The 22,125-nt window shown below is 44.2% G+C and overlaps 1 protein-coding gene across 2 annotated transcripts in view; it reads right to left on the bottom strand.

The window, feature by feature from the left end:
- Window positions 1-22,125, bottom strand: part of dspa (desmoplakin a) — an 88,853-nt gene that overhangs the window by 18,339 nt on the left and 48,389 nt on the right. For both annotated transcript variants that reach the window (XM_069920867.1, XM_069920868.1), the window contains exons 15-21: window positions 21,350-21,534; window positions 17,889-18,061; window positions 16,109-16,247; window positions 14,659-14,852; window positions 10,044-10,206; window positions 2,422-2,505; window positions 2,221-2,328 (exon numbers count right to left, since the gene is read on the bottom strand). In XM_069920867.1, coding sequence (XP_069776968.1) covers window positions 2,221-2,328; window positions 2,422-2,505; window positions 10,044-10,206; window positions 14,659-14,852; window positions 16,109-16,247; window positions 17,889-18,061; window positions 21,350-21,534 — 1,046 coding nt within the window. The remainder of the gene's footprint in view (window positions 1-2,220; window positions 2,329-2,421; window positions 2,506-10,043; window positions 10,207-14,658; window positions 14,853-16,108; window positions 16,248-17,888; window positions 18,062-21,349; window positions 21,535-22,125) is intronic.

Here is a 22,125-nt window from a genome sequence, read left to right on the forward strand (position 1 = left end):
AATCCAAGGTGCAAGTTCAATCATGATTTCAAAAGAGAACTGCAACCAAACTTTAAAGTAGAAAACTGAAGATCTGTGCAGTATGAAAGGGAAATGGAAATACAAGTGCTTAACCTTTTATCCAAGATTCCAAAAACCAGCACTTTCTTCAGTAGATTACATCTACTCATCAAAGATGGAGTTTGGTGCCAATCACGACCCAACGTGACCCTGCTCAACTCCCATTTTTACCATCGTAATTAGTATCATTACTTTATAACTACCCTACCTGTCGCGCATGACCCTCAGCCAACTCACATTGGAGTATCCCATTCCGCTACTTCATAAGCGCCTTCAAATCAGTGTGTACTGACACCCATCCAGAATTGCGGCACTTTAAGTCGGCCCAGGGGCGGAAGCTCAATCGTCATCGTGGTTATCTATAATCCCCAATGCAGCTGAAACCACTGTACCAGCGTCAGCGCAAAGAAACAGAGTAGGGAGTTGTTTTCCTGCCACTGGTATAGCAGTGGGGGCTCTGGGGGGGGGTGGGGGGAAGAGAGAGATGGCTGTATGACTCGGGTGGGCGATGGGGGGGGGAGATAGCAGTGTGACTTGGGCGGGCAAGGGGAGGAGAGAGATGGCAGCACGACTCAGATGGGCAATGGGAGGGGAGAGATGGCAGTGCAACTCGGGTGGGCGAGGGAGAGAGACAGCAACGTAACTTGGGCAGGTGAGGGGGGAAGAGATGGCAGCTCAACTTGGGTGGGAGAGACGGCAGCGCTTCTTGGGTGGCGATGGCGGGGGGAAGATGGCAGCACAACTCAGGTGGGTGATGGGGGAGAGTGGCAGCACGACTTGGGTGGGTGATGGAGAGGTAGCACTGTGACTTGGGCGGGCGAGAGACAGCAGCGCGACTTGGATGGGCAAGGGGGGAGGGACAGTAGCGTGACTTGGGCGGAGAAGGGGGGAGAGATGGCAGCGTGACTTGGGTGGGTGATGGGGAGAGATGGCAGTGCGACTCAGGTGGGCAATGGAGGAGAGGTGGCAGCACGACTTGGGTGGGTGATGGAGAGATAGCACTGTGACTTGGGCGGGCGAGATACAGCAGCGCGATTTGGATGGGCAAGGGGGGAGGGACAGTAGCGTGACATGGGCGGACAAGGGGGGAGAGATGGCAGCGTGACTTGGGTGGGTGATGGGGAGAGATGGCAGTACAACTCAGGTGGGCAATGGAGGAGAGGTGGCAGCACGACTTGGGTGGGTGATGGAGAGATAGCACTGTGACTTGGGCGGGCGAGATACAGCAGCGCGATTTGGATGGGCAAGGGGGGAGGGACAGTAGCGTGACATGGGCGGACAAGGGGGGAGAGATGGCAGCGTGACTTGGGTGGGTGATGGGGAGAGATGGCAGTGCGTCTCAGGTGGGCGAGGAGGGTTGAGAGGTGGCAGTGTGACTCAGGCGGGTGAGAGATGGCAGCATGACTTGGATGGGCGATGGGGAGAGACAGCAGTACAACTCAGGTGGGCAATGGAGGAGAGGTGGCAGCACGACTTGGGTGGGCAATGAGGGGAGAGACAGCAGCATGACTCGGGTGGGCGATGGGGGGGAGAGAGACAGCAGCACAACTCGTGTGGGCAAGGGTGAGGGGAGAGACGGCAGCACGACTCGGGTGGGTGACGGGGAGACACAGCAGCACGACTCGGGTAGGTGATGGGGAGACACAGCAGCACAACTCAGCTGGGCGACGGGGGGGACGGACAGCAGCTCGTCTTGGGTGGGCGACGGGGGGTGGGGGGGGGAGACGGCAGCTTGTCTTGGGTGGGCGATGGGTTAGAGATGGTAGCACGGCTTGGGTGGACAAAGGGGGGGAGAGACGGCAGCGCGGCTGAGGTGGGCTTAAAGTGTCTGAAATCAAAATGATTCTGAAATCTGAAAGATTCCAAACAATGGCAGGTGTCTAGTCCCAATGATCCCAGATAAAAGGTTAGGCACCTATAGTTGTAATGTTCTTATGGATACCCAGTATGGATTCAGAGGGCATAACAGTCTCCTGACCTGTTGTTATCATTCTTTGGTTCTATGACAGATTTGTATGAACCAATTCTGTCCAATATTATTATAGAAAACAGGGAATGCCTTCTGTAACCACTATTATTTTAGTTTGCATTAAATTCTATGCTGGTGAATAGATTGCAAAGCATGATTGTTTCAGCAAAAGGACACAAAGTTTTACATACCTCATGAAGCATTGTAGTTGAAATTGAATGTGCCACTTGTCTCTTGACTGGAATATTGAGCAGGGTTTCCAGGCCAGCACTATATGAGGCTAACTGCAGCTCGTAATCCTGTCCAATAAACAAGGTTATGGATTTGACTCATTTCACAACATTGTGCACAGTAGCAATACTCACTTCTTTGATTGCATCAATGTTTCCTACCTTCACAGATGTAGAACAATGATCTGCATGTTTTTGGTATTCTTCTACTTCGCCTCGTTTACTCTTTATTTCAGAGTACAAGTTCTAATCAACAATAAAACAAACATCAACAGGAATGAGTACTTTTCAATAAAATCATTTCAGCTCAACATATCAGAGAACGATAAGCAACTGAACGGGCAGGTGAGGAGGGTTGAGAGGTGCCAGTGCGACTCAGTACATTTGCTGCTTGGTGTCAATGGCCTAAAATTTCCTACCAATGAGACAGACAATATGATGTTCTCATTTGGAGGAGTCAGAAGCAGTCCTAGCCACAAATATTTTGACTACTGGTTAAGTCACACCCTAGATTTGGCTGACTTCTAACAAATCAAAATAGTAGCAAAGTACACATTTTAAGTGTCAAAAAATACTTGAATAAAGCTCAATTCTCCAAAAAGAAAATGTAGGATGCCCAACACTTGCCTGGACCCACACCCCATCCCCCCATCCCCACACACTCACCACTCACACCCACAGAGTTGCTATTCTTGCATCCGGAACAGATCAGTGATTCTCAACCCTTTCCTTTCCACTCACATAACACTCTAAGTAATCCCTATGTGATTAATAAGGGATTGCTGTGTGAGTGGAAAGGGAAGGTTGATAATCACTGTTCTTGACCCAATTGTTACTGAAGTATTTTGCTTCAAACTTTTTCTTCCCACCCACATACCACCTTAAGCAATCCCTTACTAAGCACAGAGCACATATGGCATAGGGATTACTTAAAATGGTATGCGAGTGGAAAGGAAAAGGTTGAGAACCACTGGTCTGTTCTGGATGCAGGAATAGCAACTCTGTGGGTGTGAAGTGGTGAGAATGCACTACATTTTCACACTTATTGCTCATCACCAGGAGTTTCCCATTGAACTGTTGTTGTTAAATGGTCAATAAAAAGTAAATCAGCAGATTCAGGGCTTTAGCATTTTATGTTGAAATCCCAAACTTAATGGCACACAAGTGGTTAAATGCAGAAAGCTACTAGTATTTCCCTGCAGAATCTGGCCTCTTTTAATTTCACAGTCACTGCTGGTATGAGCAGTTCTGATGTGGTTAAAATGGGTGAAGTGAGACTTATTTACACTGTCATTCCCTACTCTTCCAGTGACAGTGACTGAGGTTAGTCATTTATTGAACTTTTGCTGTTGTGACGGTAAGGAAAATCAGGACTGTTGCAACCTGGAGAAATTCCCACCGCTTGCACTTCTGATATCAGATGGATCCCAATCCTGACACCTGAAAGCATGCGATGAGAGCTGCCAGGAGGCAAGTCTGGGATCCAGTGATCATAGCGAAGTTGTCAGTTTAATTGTGGGAACTAGGGTGATTTTCAATGCAGAGGTTCATGGGTCAGATCTACCACCCAAACCACGAACAACTGCAACTATTTTTCTCCTTTTGTCAGTCAATACCCAAGGATTTTACATTCTTATGCACAAGTGATATCTTCCAAAAGATAATGGGATATTTCCCATCATATTTTGCACAATCTTCCAATTGAGTTTTGAAGAAGCATCAACAGCGCTCTATCCAGAAGTAGACCCTTGGATTGACACAGGCATTGCAAATTTACCATGTGTGAAGTCTCATTCCACCAGAATTCAATGCTAGAGATTGGGCTGAATGGGAGCCCAGGCCACTTTATAGCAGAAACATACTTTTAAAAAGTGGCAGTGGTGCCGGAGCTGCTGTAACAGCAGTGCTGTTACTGGTGCAGGACCAGGAGAGCGGAGACACAGCACTGCTCCGAGGGATTCCATCGCCTGATCCTAATGTTAGTGACACCATACAGGCTTTAAAATGCCTGTTAAAGGAGCAATGATGTTTTCAGTTCTGGTCACCTCATTATAGGAAGGTTGTGGTTGCTACGGAGAGAGTGCAGAGGAGATTTACCAGTGTCCCACTGAGAGAGGGAAAAGTGGCAGGAAAATGGAACTGTGGTTGACAAAACAGATGGGGCAGCAAGTTAAGAGGAAGGAAGCACACATATGATTGAGGAAGCAGGGTACAGGAAAGGCTCATGAGAATTATATGGTAGCCAGGAAGGAACTTAAGAAAGCTTGAAGGGGTCAGGAGAATACCTTAGCAAGTAGGATTAAGGAGAACCCCAAGGCATTGTATGTGTATGTGAAGAGCAGAAGGACGATGAGAATGAAGATGGGCCACTTAAGGATAAAGGTGGCAACCTGTGCCTGGAGGTGGAGGAGGTTGGGGAGGTCCTAAATGAATACTTTGCTTCAGTATTCACCAAAGAAAAGGTCCTTGATCTGGGTGATGTCGGAATAGAACAAGCTTGTATGCTGGATGATGCTGAAATTTAAAAAAAGGAAGTGTTCAATCTTCTTAAAAAATTAAGGTTTATAAGTCTCTGGGGGCAGATGCAATATATCCTAATGTGCAATGGGAAAGGCAGGAAGAGATAGCTGGAGCATTGGCTATGATCTTTGAGTTCTCCTTGGCCACAGGGGAGGTGCCAGAGGATTGGAGAATGTCAAATGTGGTCTGCTTGTTTAAAAAAGGTAATGGGGAGAATCCTGGAAAATATGGACTGGTAAGTCTTGCATTAGTGATGTGCAAACTGTTGGAGAAGATTCTTAAGGATAGGATTTATGAGCATTTGGAGAAATATCTACTCAGGGATAGTCAGCCTCACAAACCAAATTGAGTATTTGTAGGAAATAACCAAAGAAATTGATGAAGGTAGGGTGGTAGGTAGATGTGGTCCATATGGATTTTAGTAAATAATTTGACAAGGCCCCCCATGAAAGACTCATTCAGAAAGTCATGAGGCATGGGATTCATGGAACCTTGTTTGGAGGATTAAAAATAGTCTTACATGTAGAAAGCAGAGAGTAGTTGTGGATGGAGAGTACTTTGCCTGGAGGTCAGTGACTAATGGAGTTCTGCAAGGATCTGTTCTGTGACACCCTATTCTTCGTAATTTTTATAAATAATGTGGATGAAGAAGCGGAAGGATGGATCAGTAAATTTGCGGATAATATGAAGGTTGGAGGAGTGGTGGATGGTTCTGAAGGTTGTTGTAGGTTACAAAAAAATATAGGTATGATGCAGAGTTGGGTGGAAAAGTGGCAGATAAGAGTTCAATCCAGGTAAAGATGATGTTTTTTGGAAGGTCAAACCTGAAGGCTGAGTATAGGATTAATGGTCAGATACTTAACATTGTGGAGGAACAGAGGGACCTTGGGGTTCAAATTCATACATCACTCAAGGTTGTTGCGCAGGTTGCTAGGTTAGTTGATAAGGCCTTTGGATTGCTGGATTTCATTAATAAGTGGATTGAGTTCAAGAGTCAAGAGGTCATGTTGCAACTCTTCTAATCTTTGGTGAGACCAGACTTCGAGAATTGTGTTCAGTTCTGGTCACCTCATTATAGGAAGGTTGTGGTTGCTGCGGAGAGAGTGCAGAGGAGATTTACCAGGATGTTGCCTGGATTGGAAAATAGGCTTTTGAGGCAAGATTATCAGAGCTGAGATTTTTCCATTTGGAGCAAAGAAAGATGAAAGGAGACTAAATAGAGTCTCTAAGATTCTGAGAGGCATAGATCAGATGGACAACCAGCACCGTTTTCACCCAGGGCAGGAATAACAAACACCAGAGGACATCTGCACAAAGTGAAGGGAGGAAAGTTTAGGGAGGACATCAGGGGTATTTATTTTTAATTTTTTTTTTTACACAGAGAGTTGTGGGTGCCTGCACTTCCCTGCCAGGGATGGTTGTGGATGCTGAAACATTAGCGGAATTTAAAAGACTCTTAGGCAAATGGATGAAAGAAAATAGAGGGTTAAAAGGTAGGAAAGGTTTCGTATTTGTTTTGGGAGGAATATATAAGCCGGCACAACATTGAGGCCTGAAGGGCCTGTACTGTGCTGTAGTGTTCTATGTTCACTTAATCAGCATCTGAGATCAAAATTGAACAGTCACTTGGAGCTGTGAGAGCCACACTAACTGCAGCTCTCTGTGTTGCCCAATTAAAAATTATCCTCTTCATTTTACGTGGAAACAAAACGTTCATTCTTAACTCTAATGTAGATTGAGTAATCTGGATTAAAACCTGTTATGACTGATGTACAATGGTCATGACTAATTATCTTTCTTTGGCTTGGCTTCGCGGACGAAGATTTATGGAGGGGGTAAAAAGTCCACGTCAGCTGCAGGCTCGTTTGTGGCTGACCAGTCCGATGCGGGACAGGCAGACACGATTGCAGCGGTTGCAAGGGAAAATTGGTTGGTTGGGGTTGGGTGTTGGGTTTTTCCTCCTTTGCCTTTTGTCAGTGAGGTGGGCTCTGCGGTCTTCTTCAAAGGAGGCTGCTGCCCGCCAAACTGTGAGGCGCCAAGATGCACGGTTTGAGGCGTTATCAGCCCACTGGCGGTGGTCAATGTGGCAGGCACCAAGAGATTTCTTTAGGCAGTCCTTGTACCTTTTCTTTGGTGCACCTCTGTCACGGTGGCCAGTGGAGAGCTCGCCATATAATACGATCTTGGGAAGGCGATGGTCCTCCATTCTGGAGACGTGACCCATCCAGCGCAGCTGGATCTTCAGCAGCGTGGACTCGATGCTGTCGACCTCTGCCATCTCGAGTACCTCGACGTTAGGGGTGTGAGCGCTCCAATGGATGTTGAGGATGGAGCGGAGACAACGCTGGTGGAAGCGTTCTAGGAGCCGTAGGTGGTGCCGGTAGAGGACCCATGATTCGGAGCCGAACAGGAGTGTGGGTATGACAACGGCTCTGTATACGCTTATCTTTGTGAGGTTTTTCAGTTGGTTGTTTTTCCAGACTCTTTTGTGTAGTCTTCCAAAGGCGCTATTTGCCTTGGCGAGTCTGTTGTCTATCTCATTGTCGATCCTTGCATCTGATGAAATGGTGCAGCCGAGATAGGTAAACTGGTTGACCGTTTTGAGTTTTGTGTGCCCGATGGAGATGTGGGGGGGCTGGTAGTCATGGTGGGGAGCTGGCTGATGGAGGACCTCAGTTTTCTTCAGGCTGACTTCCAGGCCAAACATTTTGGCAGTTTCCGCAAAGCAGGACGTCAAGCGCTGAAGAGCTGGCTCTGAATGGGCAACTAAAGCGGCATCATCTGCAAAGAGTAGTTCACGGACAAGTTTCTCTTGTGTCTTGGTGTGAGCTTGCAGGCGCCTCAGATTGAAGAGACTGCCATCCGTGCGGTACCGGATGTAAACAGCGTCTTCATTGTTGGGGTCTTTCATGGCTTGGTTCAGCATCATGCTGAAGAAGATTGAAAAGAGGGTTGGTGCGAGAACACAGCCTTGCTTCACGCCATTGTTAATGGAGAAGGGTTCAGAGAGCTCATTGCTGTATCTGACCCGACCTTGTTGGTTTTCGTGCAGTTGGATAATCATGTTGAGGAACTTTGGGGGACATCCGATGCGCTCTAGTATTTGCCAAAGCCCTTTCCTGCTCACGGTGTCGAAGGCTTTGGTGAGGTCAACAAAGGTGATGTAGAGTCCTTTGTTTTGTTCTCTACACTTTTCTTGGAGCTGTCTGAGGGCAAAGACCATGTCAGTGGTTCCTCTGTTAGCGCGAAAGCCGCACTGTGATTCTGGGAGAATATTCTCAGCGACACTAGGTATTATTCTATTTAGTAGAATCCTAGCGAAGATTTTGCCTGCAATGGAGAGCAACGTGATTCCCCTGTAGTTTGAGCAGTCTGATTTCTCGCCTTTGTTTTTGTACAGGGTGATGATGGTGGCATCACGAAGATCCTGAGGCAGTTTACCTTGGTCCCAACAAAGCTTGAAAAACTCATGCAGTTTGGCATGCAGAGTTTTGCCGCCAGCCTTCCAGACTTCTGGGGGGATTCCATCCATACCTGCTGCTTTGCCACTTTTCAGTTGTTCGATTGCCTTATATGTCTCATCCAGGGTGGGAACCTCATCCAGCTCTAGCCTTAGGGGCTGTTGAGGGAGCTGGAGCAGGGCGGAATCTTGGACTGAGCGGTTGGTACTGAAAAGAGATTGGAAGTGTTCTGACCATCGGTTGAGGATGGAGATCTTGTCGCTGAGGAGGACTTTGCCGTCTGAGCTGCGCAGCGGGCTTTGGACTTTGGGTGAGGGGCCGTACACAGCCTTTAGAGCCTCGTAGAAACCCCTGAAGTCGCCAATGTCCGCGCTGAGCTGTGTTCGTTTGGCGAGGCTAGTCCACCACTCATTTTGGATCTCCCGGAGTTTGCGCTGAAGATGGCTGCATGCGCGACGGAAGGCTTGTTTCTTCTCTGGACAGGACGGCTTTGTAAGGTGAGCCTGGTGGGCAGCTCGCTTCTTTGCCAGCAGCTCCTGGATTTCCTGGCTGTTTTCGTCAAACCAGTCCTTGTTTTTCCTGGAGGAGAAGCCCAGTACCTCTTCAGTGGATTGCAGTATGGTAGTCTTCAACTGATCCCAGAGGGTTTCAGGGGACGGGTCCGTGAGGCGGGTTGCAACGTCGAGCTTTGCTTTGAGGTTTGCCTGGAAGTTTCCTCTCGCTTCGTCTGACTGCAGTTTTCCAACATTGAACCTCTTTCTGGGGGCTTTATTGTTCCTGGGCTTTGGCTTGAAGTGAAGGTTGAGCTTGCAGCGAACCAGCCGGTGGTCAGTGTGGCATTCCGCGCTAGGCATGACCCTGGTGTGGAGCACATCTTGTTTGTCACTTTCTCGCACCAGGATGTAGTCCAGGAGGTGCCAGTGTTTGGATCGGGGATGCATCCAGGTGGTCTTAAGGCTGTCCCTCTGCTGAAAAAGGGTGTTTGTAATGACAAGCCGCTGTTCTGCGCAGAGCTCCAACAGGAGGCGCCCATTGTCGTTGCACTTGCCGACGCCATGCTTGCCCAGGATTCCTGGCCAGGTTTCTGAGTCTTTGCCGACACGAGCGTTGAAGTCGCCCAGGATGACAACCTTGTCGGCTGTAGGGGTACGTTGGATGAGGTTGCGCAGGTCGGTGTAGAACTTGTTCTTTTCTGCTGGTTCCGCCTGGAGGGTTGGAGCATAGACACTGATGAGGGTGATGTGACGCTTGTTTTGAAGTGGGAGTCGCATGGACATGATTCGGTCCGAGAGGCCTGTCGGAAGGTTTTCGAGTTTGGAGGCAATGAAGCTCTTGACCATGAAGCCTACACCAGATAGGCGTCGTTCATCCGAAGGCTTGCCAGACCAGTAGAGTGTGTAGCCCGCGCCGCGTTCTTGGAAGCTGCCTACATCTGCCAGGCGGACTTCACTGAGAGCGGCTATGTCGATGTCAAGTCTGAGGAGTTCATGTGCAATGAGGGCAGACCGACGTTCAGGTCGATGGCTGTCAGTCTTATCTAGCATGGTTCTGATGTTCCAGCATGCTAGCTTGAGTTTGTGAGCATCTTTTGAGGGGGAGGACGTGGAGGGGGAGGACGTGGAGGGGGAGGACGTGGAGGGGGAGGACGTTGAGGGGGAGGACGTGGACCTGTCCTCGGGCCTGCGCAAAGGAGCTTTTAGGTGGAGTGCAGTGCGCGCAGTACTGGCCCCACCCTTTACACCCATGGTTCATGACTAATTATAAATACATTGTATACCGCAACATTTTAAATAACATACCAACCTTCTGCTCATTTATCTGCTGTATAATGGCATTTGTATCATCAAATCTACTGACTTGCAATCCATCCTGCTTGCGTTTTGTTACGTCAATCCATTTACTAAGATTCCGGAATAAATCTCCATAGTCTTTCAGAATCTTGTGTTCCTTATCCAAATCATGATACCTGCAAAATGCAAGTAAAACAGGCATTTAATTCTTCGAGAATAGTATTGCTTCAAATTAAATTTAAACAATGTGGGGTTTTTTTTGGCAAATTATTTATTAACCAAATTGCTGGCACACAAAGATTTCTAACCAATTTTTTAGGTACTTGATGGGGTTTAGCTAAAACAATCACAAGATATGCAAGCACAAGAAAATCATCCAAGGGGCTGATTCGAGAACGAAAGGGCATAAGACCTGAATGGCAACTTTTTCCCAGAGGGTAATCCAAATCTGGAATAAGCTGTCAGAGGAAGTTATCGAAGCGCATATGCAATTACAACATTCAAAAGACATTTGGACAGATGCATGGAAACAGAGGGCTTAGAACACACATGTCAAACTCTGGCCCGTGGGCCAAATTTGGCCCGCGATATTATTATATTTGGCCCGCAAGATCATTTCAAAAATGTATTAGAGGTGGCCCGCCCTGCAGCGAGAGCCGATGCTGTTTTTTGGTCATGTCACCCCCACCATCCTCCCCCTTCATTGCACATCCTTCCCCATTGTAACACGAGAAATTGTAATACGAGAAGTCTGTCGATGTCATCAGTCGGCAAGCCAGTTGGAAGGCTCCCCGCACAACCAGTCACTTCTCCCACCTGTCGAGCGGTGCGGCGGATGGGCGAGCGCCTGTGATTTCCTGTCGGCGCGACGGACATAGCAGGCTGCGCACGGCCCCCGGGCAGCGCGAGCCCCGCGTGACTGACACCGGACGGCCCTACCACAGCGCGAGCGCACTTCTCCCAGTCGCCACGGCCTTCAGCGCTTGCACCCGCACGGACCCCAGGGACGGCTGGTTCGGCCCTTCACGTGAAGAGAGAGATGGTGGCTGTCCGCAAAGGCTGATCGGCAGCGCGCTGGGCCTGAGTGGGTGGGTAAGCAGGGATGGGCAGAGGGTGTAGGTGAGGAGTATTGGGCAGGGGAAGTTATGGTGGTGCGAGGGGCAGTTAGAGGGAGGGATGAGTAGAAGGAGGAGTGGATAGGGAAGAGGTAAAAGGGGAGGGGCAGGGCGAGTAGGGGAGGGGAGTGGAGTGAGGGGTGAGTAGAGGTTGGGTAAAGGACTGGTCAGGTAGAGGGATGGTGGGTCGATGGTGAATAGAGGCCTAGAGCCTGAGGAGTGAGCAGGAAATGCTGAGTGCTGTTGCAGGCCAAAATGGACACAGCCTGTGAATGCTGACTACATCTCCATAGGGACAAAATATGTTTCCCTCAGGTCAAGCAAAGGGTGAACTTGAGCTACCTACTCCTGACCTGTAACATTATCCTCCTAAAGTTATATCCTAAAGTTTAACATTACATATGTTGAAAGAAGAGAAAACATGCAGATGTTGTTGAAAATTTTCAATAAATATTTAGTTCGGCCCTCGACTTAGTCCAAGTTTTTAATTTTGGCCCTCCGTGAATTTGAGTTTGACACCCCTGGCTTAGAAGGACATGGACCAAATACACGCCACGGGACTGACTCAGTCTACCAACTTGGATGAGTTGGGCCAGACAGTAAGTTCTGTGCTGTACAACTTGAAGAGAAGTAACTTAAAGAAAGTCAGCATTATAATCGATTGTAAGCAGTGCTTTCCTTCTTCAAATTCTTTCTTTTCTTCTTCTTCTTCTTCTTTGGCTTGGCTTCGCGGACGAAAATTTATGGAGGGGTATGTCCACGTCTGCTGCAGGCTCGTTGGTGACTGACAAGTCCGATGCGGGACAGGCAGGCACGGATGCAGCGGCTGCAAGGGAAAATTGGTTGGTTGGGGTTGGGTGTTGGGTTTTTCCTCCTTTGCCTTTTGTCAGTGAGGTGGGCTCTGCGGTCTTCTTCAAAGGAGGTTGCTGCCCGCCGAACTGTGAGGCGCCAAGATGCACGGTTGGAGGCGATATCAGCCCACTGGCGGTGGTCAATGTGGATAGTCTTCTGATAATAAGCACTATTGAGTACCAGTGCTGTCTAAAACGTAGAACCCAAGAACATTACAGCTGAGAAATAGGGCCCTCTGGCCCTTCGTCCATGGCAAACCATTCTTTTTTGTTGCCTAGTCCCACTGACCTGCATGTAGTCCATAGTCCTCCATACCACTCCCATGCATGTACAGGTACGTGCCACTTAACATCCATTCAGGAAACATCCGACCACAAAAATGTCCGTGGTCCCATAATTATTCAGTTACTGCAAGCCCACAGCAATTTAGAAAAAGCGATCGCTAGCTATAGGAAATTGTATATTGAAGACCCAAACTGATTTGACTGCCCCACTCTCTCCCCGCAGCCCTGTATCAATCCCAATTAATCCCACTACCCTGCGCTCTCCCCACAGCCCTGTGTTGGTCCCCACACTGATCCTATTGCCCCGTCCTCTCCCCACTGCCCCATGTCAGTCCCCACACTGATCCCACACCCCTGTGTCTGTCCCCACACTGATCCCACTGGCCTGCTCTCTCCCCACACCCTGTGTCAGTCTCCATACTGATCCCACTGCCCCATGTCGGTCCCCATACTGATCCCTACTTACAAATAAAAAGTTTACAGGTACACCAAAGTATCCTATATACCTTTGCTAAGTATATAATATGGTGCTCACACAATGTCCTCATCGCCTAACACCCAATTTCACAGAATGTATCATGAACATAAAGCAGAACACACCTGTACCTGGCCAAATCCTTCTTAAATGTTAAAACTGAACCCACATTCACCACTTCAGCTGGCAATTCAATCCATGCTCCCACTATTCTCTCGTTCCACCCAAACCTTTCCTCTTTCGTCCTCTGGTTTGTTTGTCACCTACCTTCAGTAGAAAAAGTCTATATTTACTCTGTCTATCCCCCTCATAATTTTAAATACCTCTATCAAAGCTCCCCTCATTCTTTTATGTTCCAGGGTATAAAGTCCTAACCTGTTTAAACTTTTCCCTGTAACTCCATTCCTGAAGTCCAACATCATAGTAAATCTAGTAAATCTTCTATCTTATTGGTATCTTTCCCGTAGACAGTTGACCAAACCTGCAGACAATACCCCAAATATGGCCTCACCAATGTCTTAGATAACCTTACCATAACAATACATTGATTTACGAAAGCCAATATGCCATAGTTCTCTTTACAACCCTATCCACCTGTGATGCCACTTTCAGGGAATTATGTCCCAGATCCCATTGTTCTACCACACTCCTCAGTGCCCCACCATTTACCGTGGATGCTCTTTCTTGGATGGTTCTTCCAAAATGCAACACCTCACACTTGTCTATATTAAATTTCCAGATGCCATTTTCTCAGCTGGTCCAAATCCCTCTGCAAGCTTTGAAAATCTTCTTCGCTGTCCAAGTACCCAAGAAACAACCTGTCATACTGATTAATGGATGGCCTCTTTAGCACCTTCACTTTCAGATCATCTGTTCTTAAGAAAAATGGGATCGAGATATGCATTAAAAAAATCATAATTGTTATATCCTTTGGACATGATATTGAATTCTTGAACTTTAGATGACTCACTTTCTTTTTCTTTATTGGAGCTGGCCATTGCTGCTAGAGGTCATCCACTTGCACTATTGGCTCATTGCCTACTCTCCATCAGCTCAGCTTGACCAATGGACACGTTACGCTTTCCACTTCTTTGTCTGTATTACCAGCTTCTTATAGTCCCCTGAACCCATTTGGACTGGATGGATATTGACAACTTTAATCAGGCTAACCACAGCCTGACCTTTTCACAGACATTCTTTTTCGCTACTCAGCTGGAGGAATTCATCAGCACCAGGGGGAGAAAAGGAATGGTCGATACCTTGAGCCAAATCCCTTTATTGAGAACATGGGAATGTAGTTGAGAAGCCAGAATAAAGAGGTGAGACAAGGGCTTCATATGAGATCGGTGTCTCCCTTCCTCGAGCTTTGTCCCTCTCTCTCTCTCTTTTCCTGTCTCCTTTCCTCCATCTTTACATCCACAGAGCTAGCGATAGGAAATTGTCTACTGTAGACCCACACTGATTCGATTGCCCCACAGCCCTGTATCAATCCCAATTAATCCCATTGCCCTGCTCTCTCCCCACACTGATCCCATTGCCCCCCCCCCCCCCGATCAGTTCTCACCCTTTCTCTCCACATCCAATTATGGCCTTCTGTCTGTTAGCCTGTGCTCCTCCTCCAGCCCCTTCTTCTATCCTCCCCGCCTTTTCATTCAGTCACCTTCCTGCTTTTTGCTTATACCTTTACAAAGAACTCAGGCCCGTAACATTGGCTATCTATATTTACCTCCTATGGACACTGTAGGACCTGCTGAGTTCCTCCAGCATTTGTGCTTTTAATTACAAAGACAACTCATTTTCCAGGAGAACTTGGTACAGAACCATATAACAGAGATCAGTTGAATCTATTAGCTCTCTGAGCTGAAATGGTTGACACTTTATAAAGATTTGGCAAAACCTCACCTGTTCTCAATCTCTTTGTAGATCCTCTGCCACCGATCTGACAACTGGGTGACCTTCTCATTGTAGTTAGCAAGATCTATATCGCACTTGTAGAAAGATGGCATTATGTGATCATTGATACGGATGGATTCCTGCATATTTAGCTGCATTGATGTCAACAAGTTCTTCTTCTGATCCAGTTCAATCTTCATTTTCTAAGAGGAAGGAGCAAAGCAAAAATAAGGCTTTTGATGCAGTAATATCACTGAAAGACTTCCAGATTATAGAGCTTAGCCAGTTACACAAATATTACCATAGGTGGATCCAACTCTGCTGGTATCAAACAATCAGGGGACGGGGAAGACAACAGGTACAGTATTCTAGCAGAGTGGAATAAGTGTTTCATTCTACAAGTTCCCATTTTCTGGAAACCTGAAGTGAACTGATACCTCAAAGCATAGAGACTTAAATAAAAACCGAATGTAGTAGAGGAACTCAGTGGGCCAAATAACATCAGAAGAAAATGAATGGCTGACATTTTGGGCCGGAACACCCTTTCAAGACTGAATGTGCAATGGGGAGATAGAATGAGGACTGGTGGGAAGTCAGTAGAGGGGGAATTGGTGAAACAGGGAGAGGTGAAGAATGACTAACTGATGAAGAGACAGAGGCCAGACAAAATGAAAAATAGGCAAGAGAGAAAAAGGGTCAGAAAGAAGAAGACGAGTTATGCATTGTGAGGTTAGAGGCAGCTAGAGTCAATGATAAGTGGAAACAAAGGCTACTAGTGAAGAAAGGATGGAAATGTGGGTGAGAGAGGATAGAAGCAGAAGAAGAAGGGGACAAAAATGGGGGGGGGGAAAACAACAGAAGTTACTTGAAAGAAGAGAGAAAGAACTCATTACCTGAATCATACGGAGAGGCTGCATCGACTGGGACTTTTCTCGCTGGAGCATAGAATGACATGGGGAACCGTGTGAAGGTTATGAAATCGTGAGCAGCATAGGTAAGATATGCAAAGAGTCATTTAAGGAATTGAAAACTAGACGGCATAGACAAGGTGAGAGGAAAAAGATTTTAAAAAGACCTGAGGGGCACCTCCTTCATACAGAGGGTGGTGTGTATTTGCATCAAATTGCCATTAGGACATGGGAGACAATTGTCATAATTGAAAGATATTCAGAAGGTAAGCAATTGGGAAAGATTTAGAGGAATAGGGGCTGAGTGCAGGCTTAGCTTGGTAAGCATGGACAAGTGGGCCAAAGGGCCTGTTTCTGTGCCACAGAACTCTATGACTCTGTGTCTAACTGAATTCTTGATCAAGTCAGAATAAGACCAATTTTTACTACATGGCTGGGAAGCCTCCTGTAGAAACCAATGGGGTTGGTAGATAATCTGCTCTAACAAATGATCACCTACCTTTGATAATTGCCCCGAAAAATCAAAAAGTAATACCAGCAGTTCTCTTTACCTTGAGATTTTGTCTGTAATATTCTATTTTCTCCAAACTCATTGGGACAGTTTCCTCTTCTGTTAATCTGGCTTCATAAACTTTTATCAGATCTTCCACTTCAAGAATATTTTGAAAGAGTGATCTCAATGCTTTCATTCTAAAGAAAAAAATAAAAACAATTAGTAAGTTAATACAAAAATAATTGATCTCACAAAATTTTGGAATAGCAAATTCTGCAATGGGCAATATCACTCCCGATATGAATCCATTCCAAAATTCTTCTTTTCAAGAACGTAAGAAATAGGAGCAGGAGTTGGCCATCTGCCTCATCGAGACTGCTCTGGTATTCAATGAGATCATGGCTGATCTGGCTGTGGACTTAGTTCCACTTACTTGCCTGACCCCACAACCCTTAATTTCCCTATTATTCAAAAATCCATTTGCATTTTTAATAGATCCAATGAGGCAGCCTCTACTGTGTCTTTCAGCAGATAATTCCAGATTCACTTCTCTCTGGGTGGTGCTTCTTCCTCTTCTATGCCTTAAATCTTGAAGCTCTGTCCCAGTTCTAGTCTCATCTATCAGTGGAAAAGGGTGGCTAAAGCGAAACTTTGCCCCTTGGAAAATGAGAAGGGAGAATTGATACTGGATAATGAGGAAATGGCTGAGGCTTCAAATGACTATTTTATGTTGGTATTCACAGTGGCAGATGTCGAACATGACAGTCAGATGTTATGGATGTGATGAGGGTGGGGGGGTGGGGTGAGGACCTGAATGTAACAGCTTCACTATAAAGGATGTACTCAAGAAATCTTGAGGCTCTAAAGATAGATAAATGGGGCAGCACAGCTGTCGGAGTAGTTAGCGCAACACCTTTAAAGTGCCAGTGATCAGGACTGGGGTTCGAATCTCGCTCTATCTGTAAGGAGTTTGTACGTTCTCCCTAAGTCTGCATGCATTTTCCCCAGGGGCTCCAGTTTCCTCCCACCATTCAAAAACGTACTGGAGGTGTAGGTCAATTGGGTGTAAATCGGCAGCATGGGCGACATACAAGGCTGACATCCCTTGCTGTATGTCTACATTTAAACTTAAAAATGTAAAACTTTAAATCTCTTGGTTCTGATGGAATGCTTCCCAGAGTAATGAAAGAAATGGCATGTTATAGCAGAGGCTTTGGTGATCATTTACCAACATTCTCTGAACTGTGCAAAGGTCCCGATAGATTGGAAGATGGTGAATGTAATGTCACTATTCAAAAAAGGATCTCGGCAAAAGGCAGGGAATTATATGCCAGTTAGATTAACACCTGTTGCTGGGAAAATGCTTGAAGCTATTACTAAAGAAGCAATAGCGAGGTATCAGGAGTAAAATGGACCCATCAGGAAGACGCAGCATGGATTCAGCAAAGTCAAGTCCTGTTTGACAAAATTACAGTTCTTTGAGGAGAAATGAGCATAGATGATAAGAGGGAAGCAAGTGGACATTGTTTACCTGGATTTCCAGAAGGAGTTCAATAAGGTGTCAATTGGGGGTGCTGTATGAGCATGGATGGAGGATTGGTTAACCAATAGAAAGCATAGAGTTGGGTGCAGGGATATTTTTCTGGTTGGCATTTGATGATCAGGAAAGGTTGCAGTGGATTGAAACTCAAATTAAACCAATCATGGAACACTGACACTCATCAGAAGATTTATATAAAGAAATGTCTTTTTTTAAACATTTTATGCTGATAGATACATGCATTACACCCACTGCAGCACAATTTATATTATTTGTAACTTTATTTATTTCCTCTCACCTTTCTAAATAGGCTGAAGAAAAATCACTACCATTCTTCAATCTTTGGCTTAGGAGGCTAAATTCAGTTTCAAAGTAGAATTTCTGATTGCTTGATGCATTTGGTGATTTATACCACCTATTCTGAAGGCTGATAAAGTCGTCATCAATGGTATTCAATTGATCTCGCAAAGCCTGTCAAGGACAAACATAGGAAAACAATTAAAATGAAATAAAAGATACAACATTCATTTCAAGAACACAAGATAATTTTCAAATTACACCTTGAACTCCAAAGTTACACTAATTACACAGAGACAAATTAATAAGTCATCTGGTACATCATTTTCAGGTCCTAACCCAGGAACAAATACTAAACAGTCTAGGCACCACCAATGGAAAAGTAAACATATTTAACGTGTTAGGTCAATGAGCTTTCTGAAACGTTAACCTTGTTTATCTGTCCACAAGCACTACCTGATCTGCTGTGCAACATGAGCGTTTTATTAATTTTTAATTGGATGAGTTGATTTTGGTGAATTTGTTGATGATTTATAGCTTTTAATGGAGCCTTTTCGGTTTCACACAAACAAGTGTGATATGATATGCAAAATCTTCCATTTTGGAGGTACTCTAGACACTTTATATTACACTAGAATTTCTGTCCACTTGTCTCAAAGCTTGCCTTAAGATTTTCTGAAAATGCTAATTTTTTTTTTAAACATACATGATCCATAAATTTCCTAATATAGTAAAACCCCAGTATCCAGCACTTACAGGGGATTGGTAGATGCCAGATAAGTAAGTTTTCAGATTGCTTGAGATTCACTCTTGCAATGCCTAACTCATACACCAGCATTGAGAATAAATAGTTTTAGAGACAAAATACTCTACTGTACTTACACTGAACAAACTTCACTTGTCCACCCGAAAAACGAACAGTAACATTATAGAAAATTAACCCCCCCAACCAAGTTTTATATACTTAATAATATACTAGTAAAGATAAAGACTCTTACTAAGCAGGGATAAGGAGACCCTTTAAGAGTCACCCAATGGTGAGCGGCATCAACCAGTTCTTCATCCCGTGCGATACCATTTTATTCAAACACAACTTGATTCAAGCAGTTGCTATGAGTAAAGCAAGACCAAGGCACTCCACTGGCTGAATATTTGCTCCCGTCTTCACCTAAGGTTGACGTGTTACTTCAGAGAACATTTACTTTGACAATTTTAAACTTGAAATTATTTTTTTTAGTTATCCTTATTCATTCTCTTTATTCATTCTAGTTATCTATCTATCTATCTTCCGTGAATTTTCTTGCCAGTTGCTTGAGGTTGCTTTCTTTCTTTTTAGAAATATTTTTATTGATTTTAATAAAGAATTTATACAAACAAAAAGGCTCCAATTCAAGAGAGTAAACTAAACAAGATATTCTTTTTTATCACAAACATATATAAATTGTAAATATCTATAACTCATATTGTAAATAGCTTTTTAGAAAAATTAATAATACAAATAAAAGAGGAAGGAATAAAATAGTAGAGAAAAACTCAAACCCCTTACCTATCCAGATGTCACATTAAAAGAAAAATTAAGGTTTAAAAAAAAATTAATATAAGGAATGTGGAAAAGATACAAGTCAGACTATTTAATTATATTGGAGTAAAATTATAAAATAAGATAATGAGTTATAAATGACCCTCAAAACTTCTGGAATCATATATCTGAATTATTAATTGAATAACGAATCTTTCCCATAAACAAACAGGACAAGAGGTCACACAACCTCTGATCATAAGTAGACAGGGCAGCATCTTTCCATTTAAGTAAAATCACTCGCCTCGCCAAAAGAGAGGCAAAGTAAATAATGCGACTCTGAACCAGAGATAAAGAAGAATCATTCCCTCCTGTTGTGCCAGAGGGCCACCAATGGATTTGGTGTTAAATCTAGATTGAAATTCTTTGATAAAGTATGGAAAACCTCTCTCTAGTATTTTTCCAGGTTCGGGCAAGTCCAGAACATATGAATTAATCTCTGCTCTTACACCTGTCACATCAGGGAGTCATATCGGAACAAAAGCAAGACAATTCAACCTTAGACAAATGTGCTCTATGTACCACTTTGAATTGTCATAGACAATGTCAAGCACATAACGAAGAACTATTAACCAACTTAAGAATTGTGTCCCAATCCACATCCGATATGGTCAAATTTAAATCCTGTTCCCAAGCATTTTTGATTTTGCCAGTTGCTTGAATTCCAGATAACAGGGGTTTTACAGTACTTCTATTAAAATGTCACATCAAAATATTTTCTAAATGCACCATTTCTTGAAAAATTAAGTTTCAAGCCTTGTCTAAGATAGCTATCTTTAATATGATGCTCACTTCATTCCTTTAATGTACCTAATCATAAATGTCTGGTTGTTTGGCACCAGCCTGGTATGTTTGTTTCCCTCTCAGATGGAAAGTTTGTGAGCAGTTAGGAGTAGCTTTTGCTGAGTAAGTGGAAAGTGGCTTTTCACAGACAGAAAGGAAATCATTCCACATTGATCTCCGCACCTTGCAGAGATAGAAAATACTAACTGATTTTCGGCTGGGTTACAGAATAAGTTATGAAAAAAAGTTTGTAAATTAACACAGCTGCAGTGAATAATTTTCCATGGCTACTCTTAGATGCAATAAAGTCTACACATTATTACTGTCTAATATACCATTAGATGGTTTGCTCAGCCAAGAATTTACTTCAACCACAACAGTGGATGATTTTCACAATTGTTTCATCACTCTGTCCTCTTTGTTTCTAATTCATTTTAAGACAAAATACACGATAATTTATTAAGCAACCCTAAATTTTGGAAAAAAGACCTGTGCAAATAGTGATGAGATTGACAGAATACGATCTTGATGTAGGGTTTCCACCCAAATGCCCACAATTCCCTCTCCCACTGATGTGGCTTGACCCACCTTCAGATTTTTTTTTGCCATGGGATTAATGGCTGAGCAAACCATCTAATGGTATATTAGACAGTAATAATGTGTAGACTTTATTGTATCAGTGTAAGACTCCCAAATATAATGTCTACTCATTCAAAACACAAAATTGTGCAGTGTATCAGACCCAACTAAAAACAGTTTTATTTTCTTTCACGTACACAAATGAATTTGTTGATTCCTTTTCCTCTGTTCCCTGTCTCTTTAAAATCTATGTTCAAAAGGTTAAAAAGAGCCATCTGTCAATTTTAATTGTTAAACTGCCAATGAAATCAACAGCATACACTGAAATTCCTAGCTCAATGGTTAAACATTCCTTTCAACTACAAGGCCAAAATTGGACTTAAATGAAACATGCTTTTTCTCCCAAAGGGGAGTTTACTTGATAAAATTATAGGAAGAAACCCAGGTATTCTTTGGCATTACAAAATTTACAGTTGTTTTTCATGTTAAAATTTCACATTACATTGTCATTTCATTCTCACCTCCAACTCAGCCATCCTTTGTACAAATTCCTCCTGTGCATTTGAATCAATGAGGAGATGTATTTTTTCCATCATTTTGTTCTCATTAATTTCTAAACGGTGGCGTATCTTCTGGAGCTCTTGTTGGAAATTCATGTCCATCACTGGTGGTGGGTGTCGTGTTGGTATCACCACCTCTGGATGAACTACCAGGGGTGCAAGAGAACAAAATTTGGCATTAAAAGGAATGTGCCTCCAGCAGTTTGTTTTGGGGTTACATCTAGAGTTCTGTATGTTCACAATGGTAGACTCATTATGGCGATTGCATTGAAAGTAAAAATACAAGAAAGTTGCTAGGCCTGGACCACTTAAGTTTCAAGAAAAGATAGGTTCATCTGCATTTATTTGAAAGAAAATCCTTGATGGGAGACTTGGTTCCTTTGTAATGTGGAAATATTGCAACTAATTTGCAAACAGCAAGCTCACACAACTAACAGTGTGATAATAACCAGATAATTTACTTCTACGATGCTAACTGCCCAGCACACTGGGAGTAACCCAGTTCTTTTACACCATAGGGCCAAATGATGTTTTTAAATCTGCTTTAGATTTAGAGAGCAGATATGGCCTTGTTGTTTGTTGCATTTTACACATTCAATATGATTGTTAATATCAGGGTGAATATCTAGATTTTGGAGCTCATGACTCTGAAGATGAACAAATTAACAAATATTAGAATTAAGAATGGCAAAGAGTGATGTGATCTGGCATGCTTGATTCTGAATAAGCAATAACAA

This window comes from Narcine bancroftii, chromosome 2 (genome assembly GCF_036971445.1).
Source record: "Narcine bancroftii isolate sNarBan1 chromosome 2, sNarBan1.hap1, whole genome shotgun sequence".
Lineage (NCBI taxonomy): Eukaryota > Metazoa > Chordata > Chondrichthyes > Torpediniformes > Narcinidae > Narcine > Narcine bancroftii.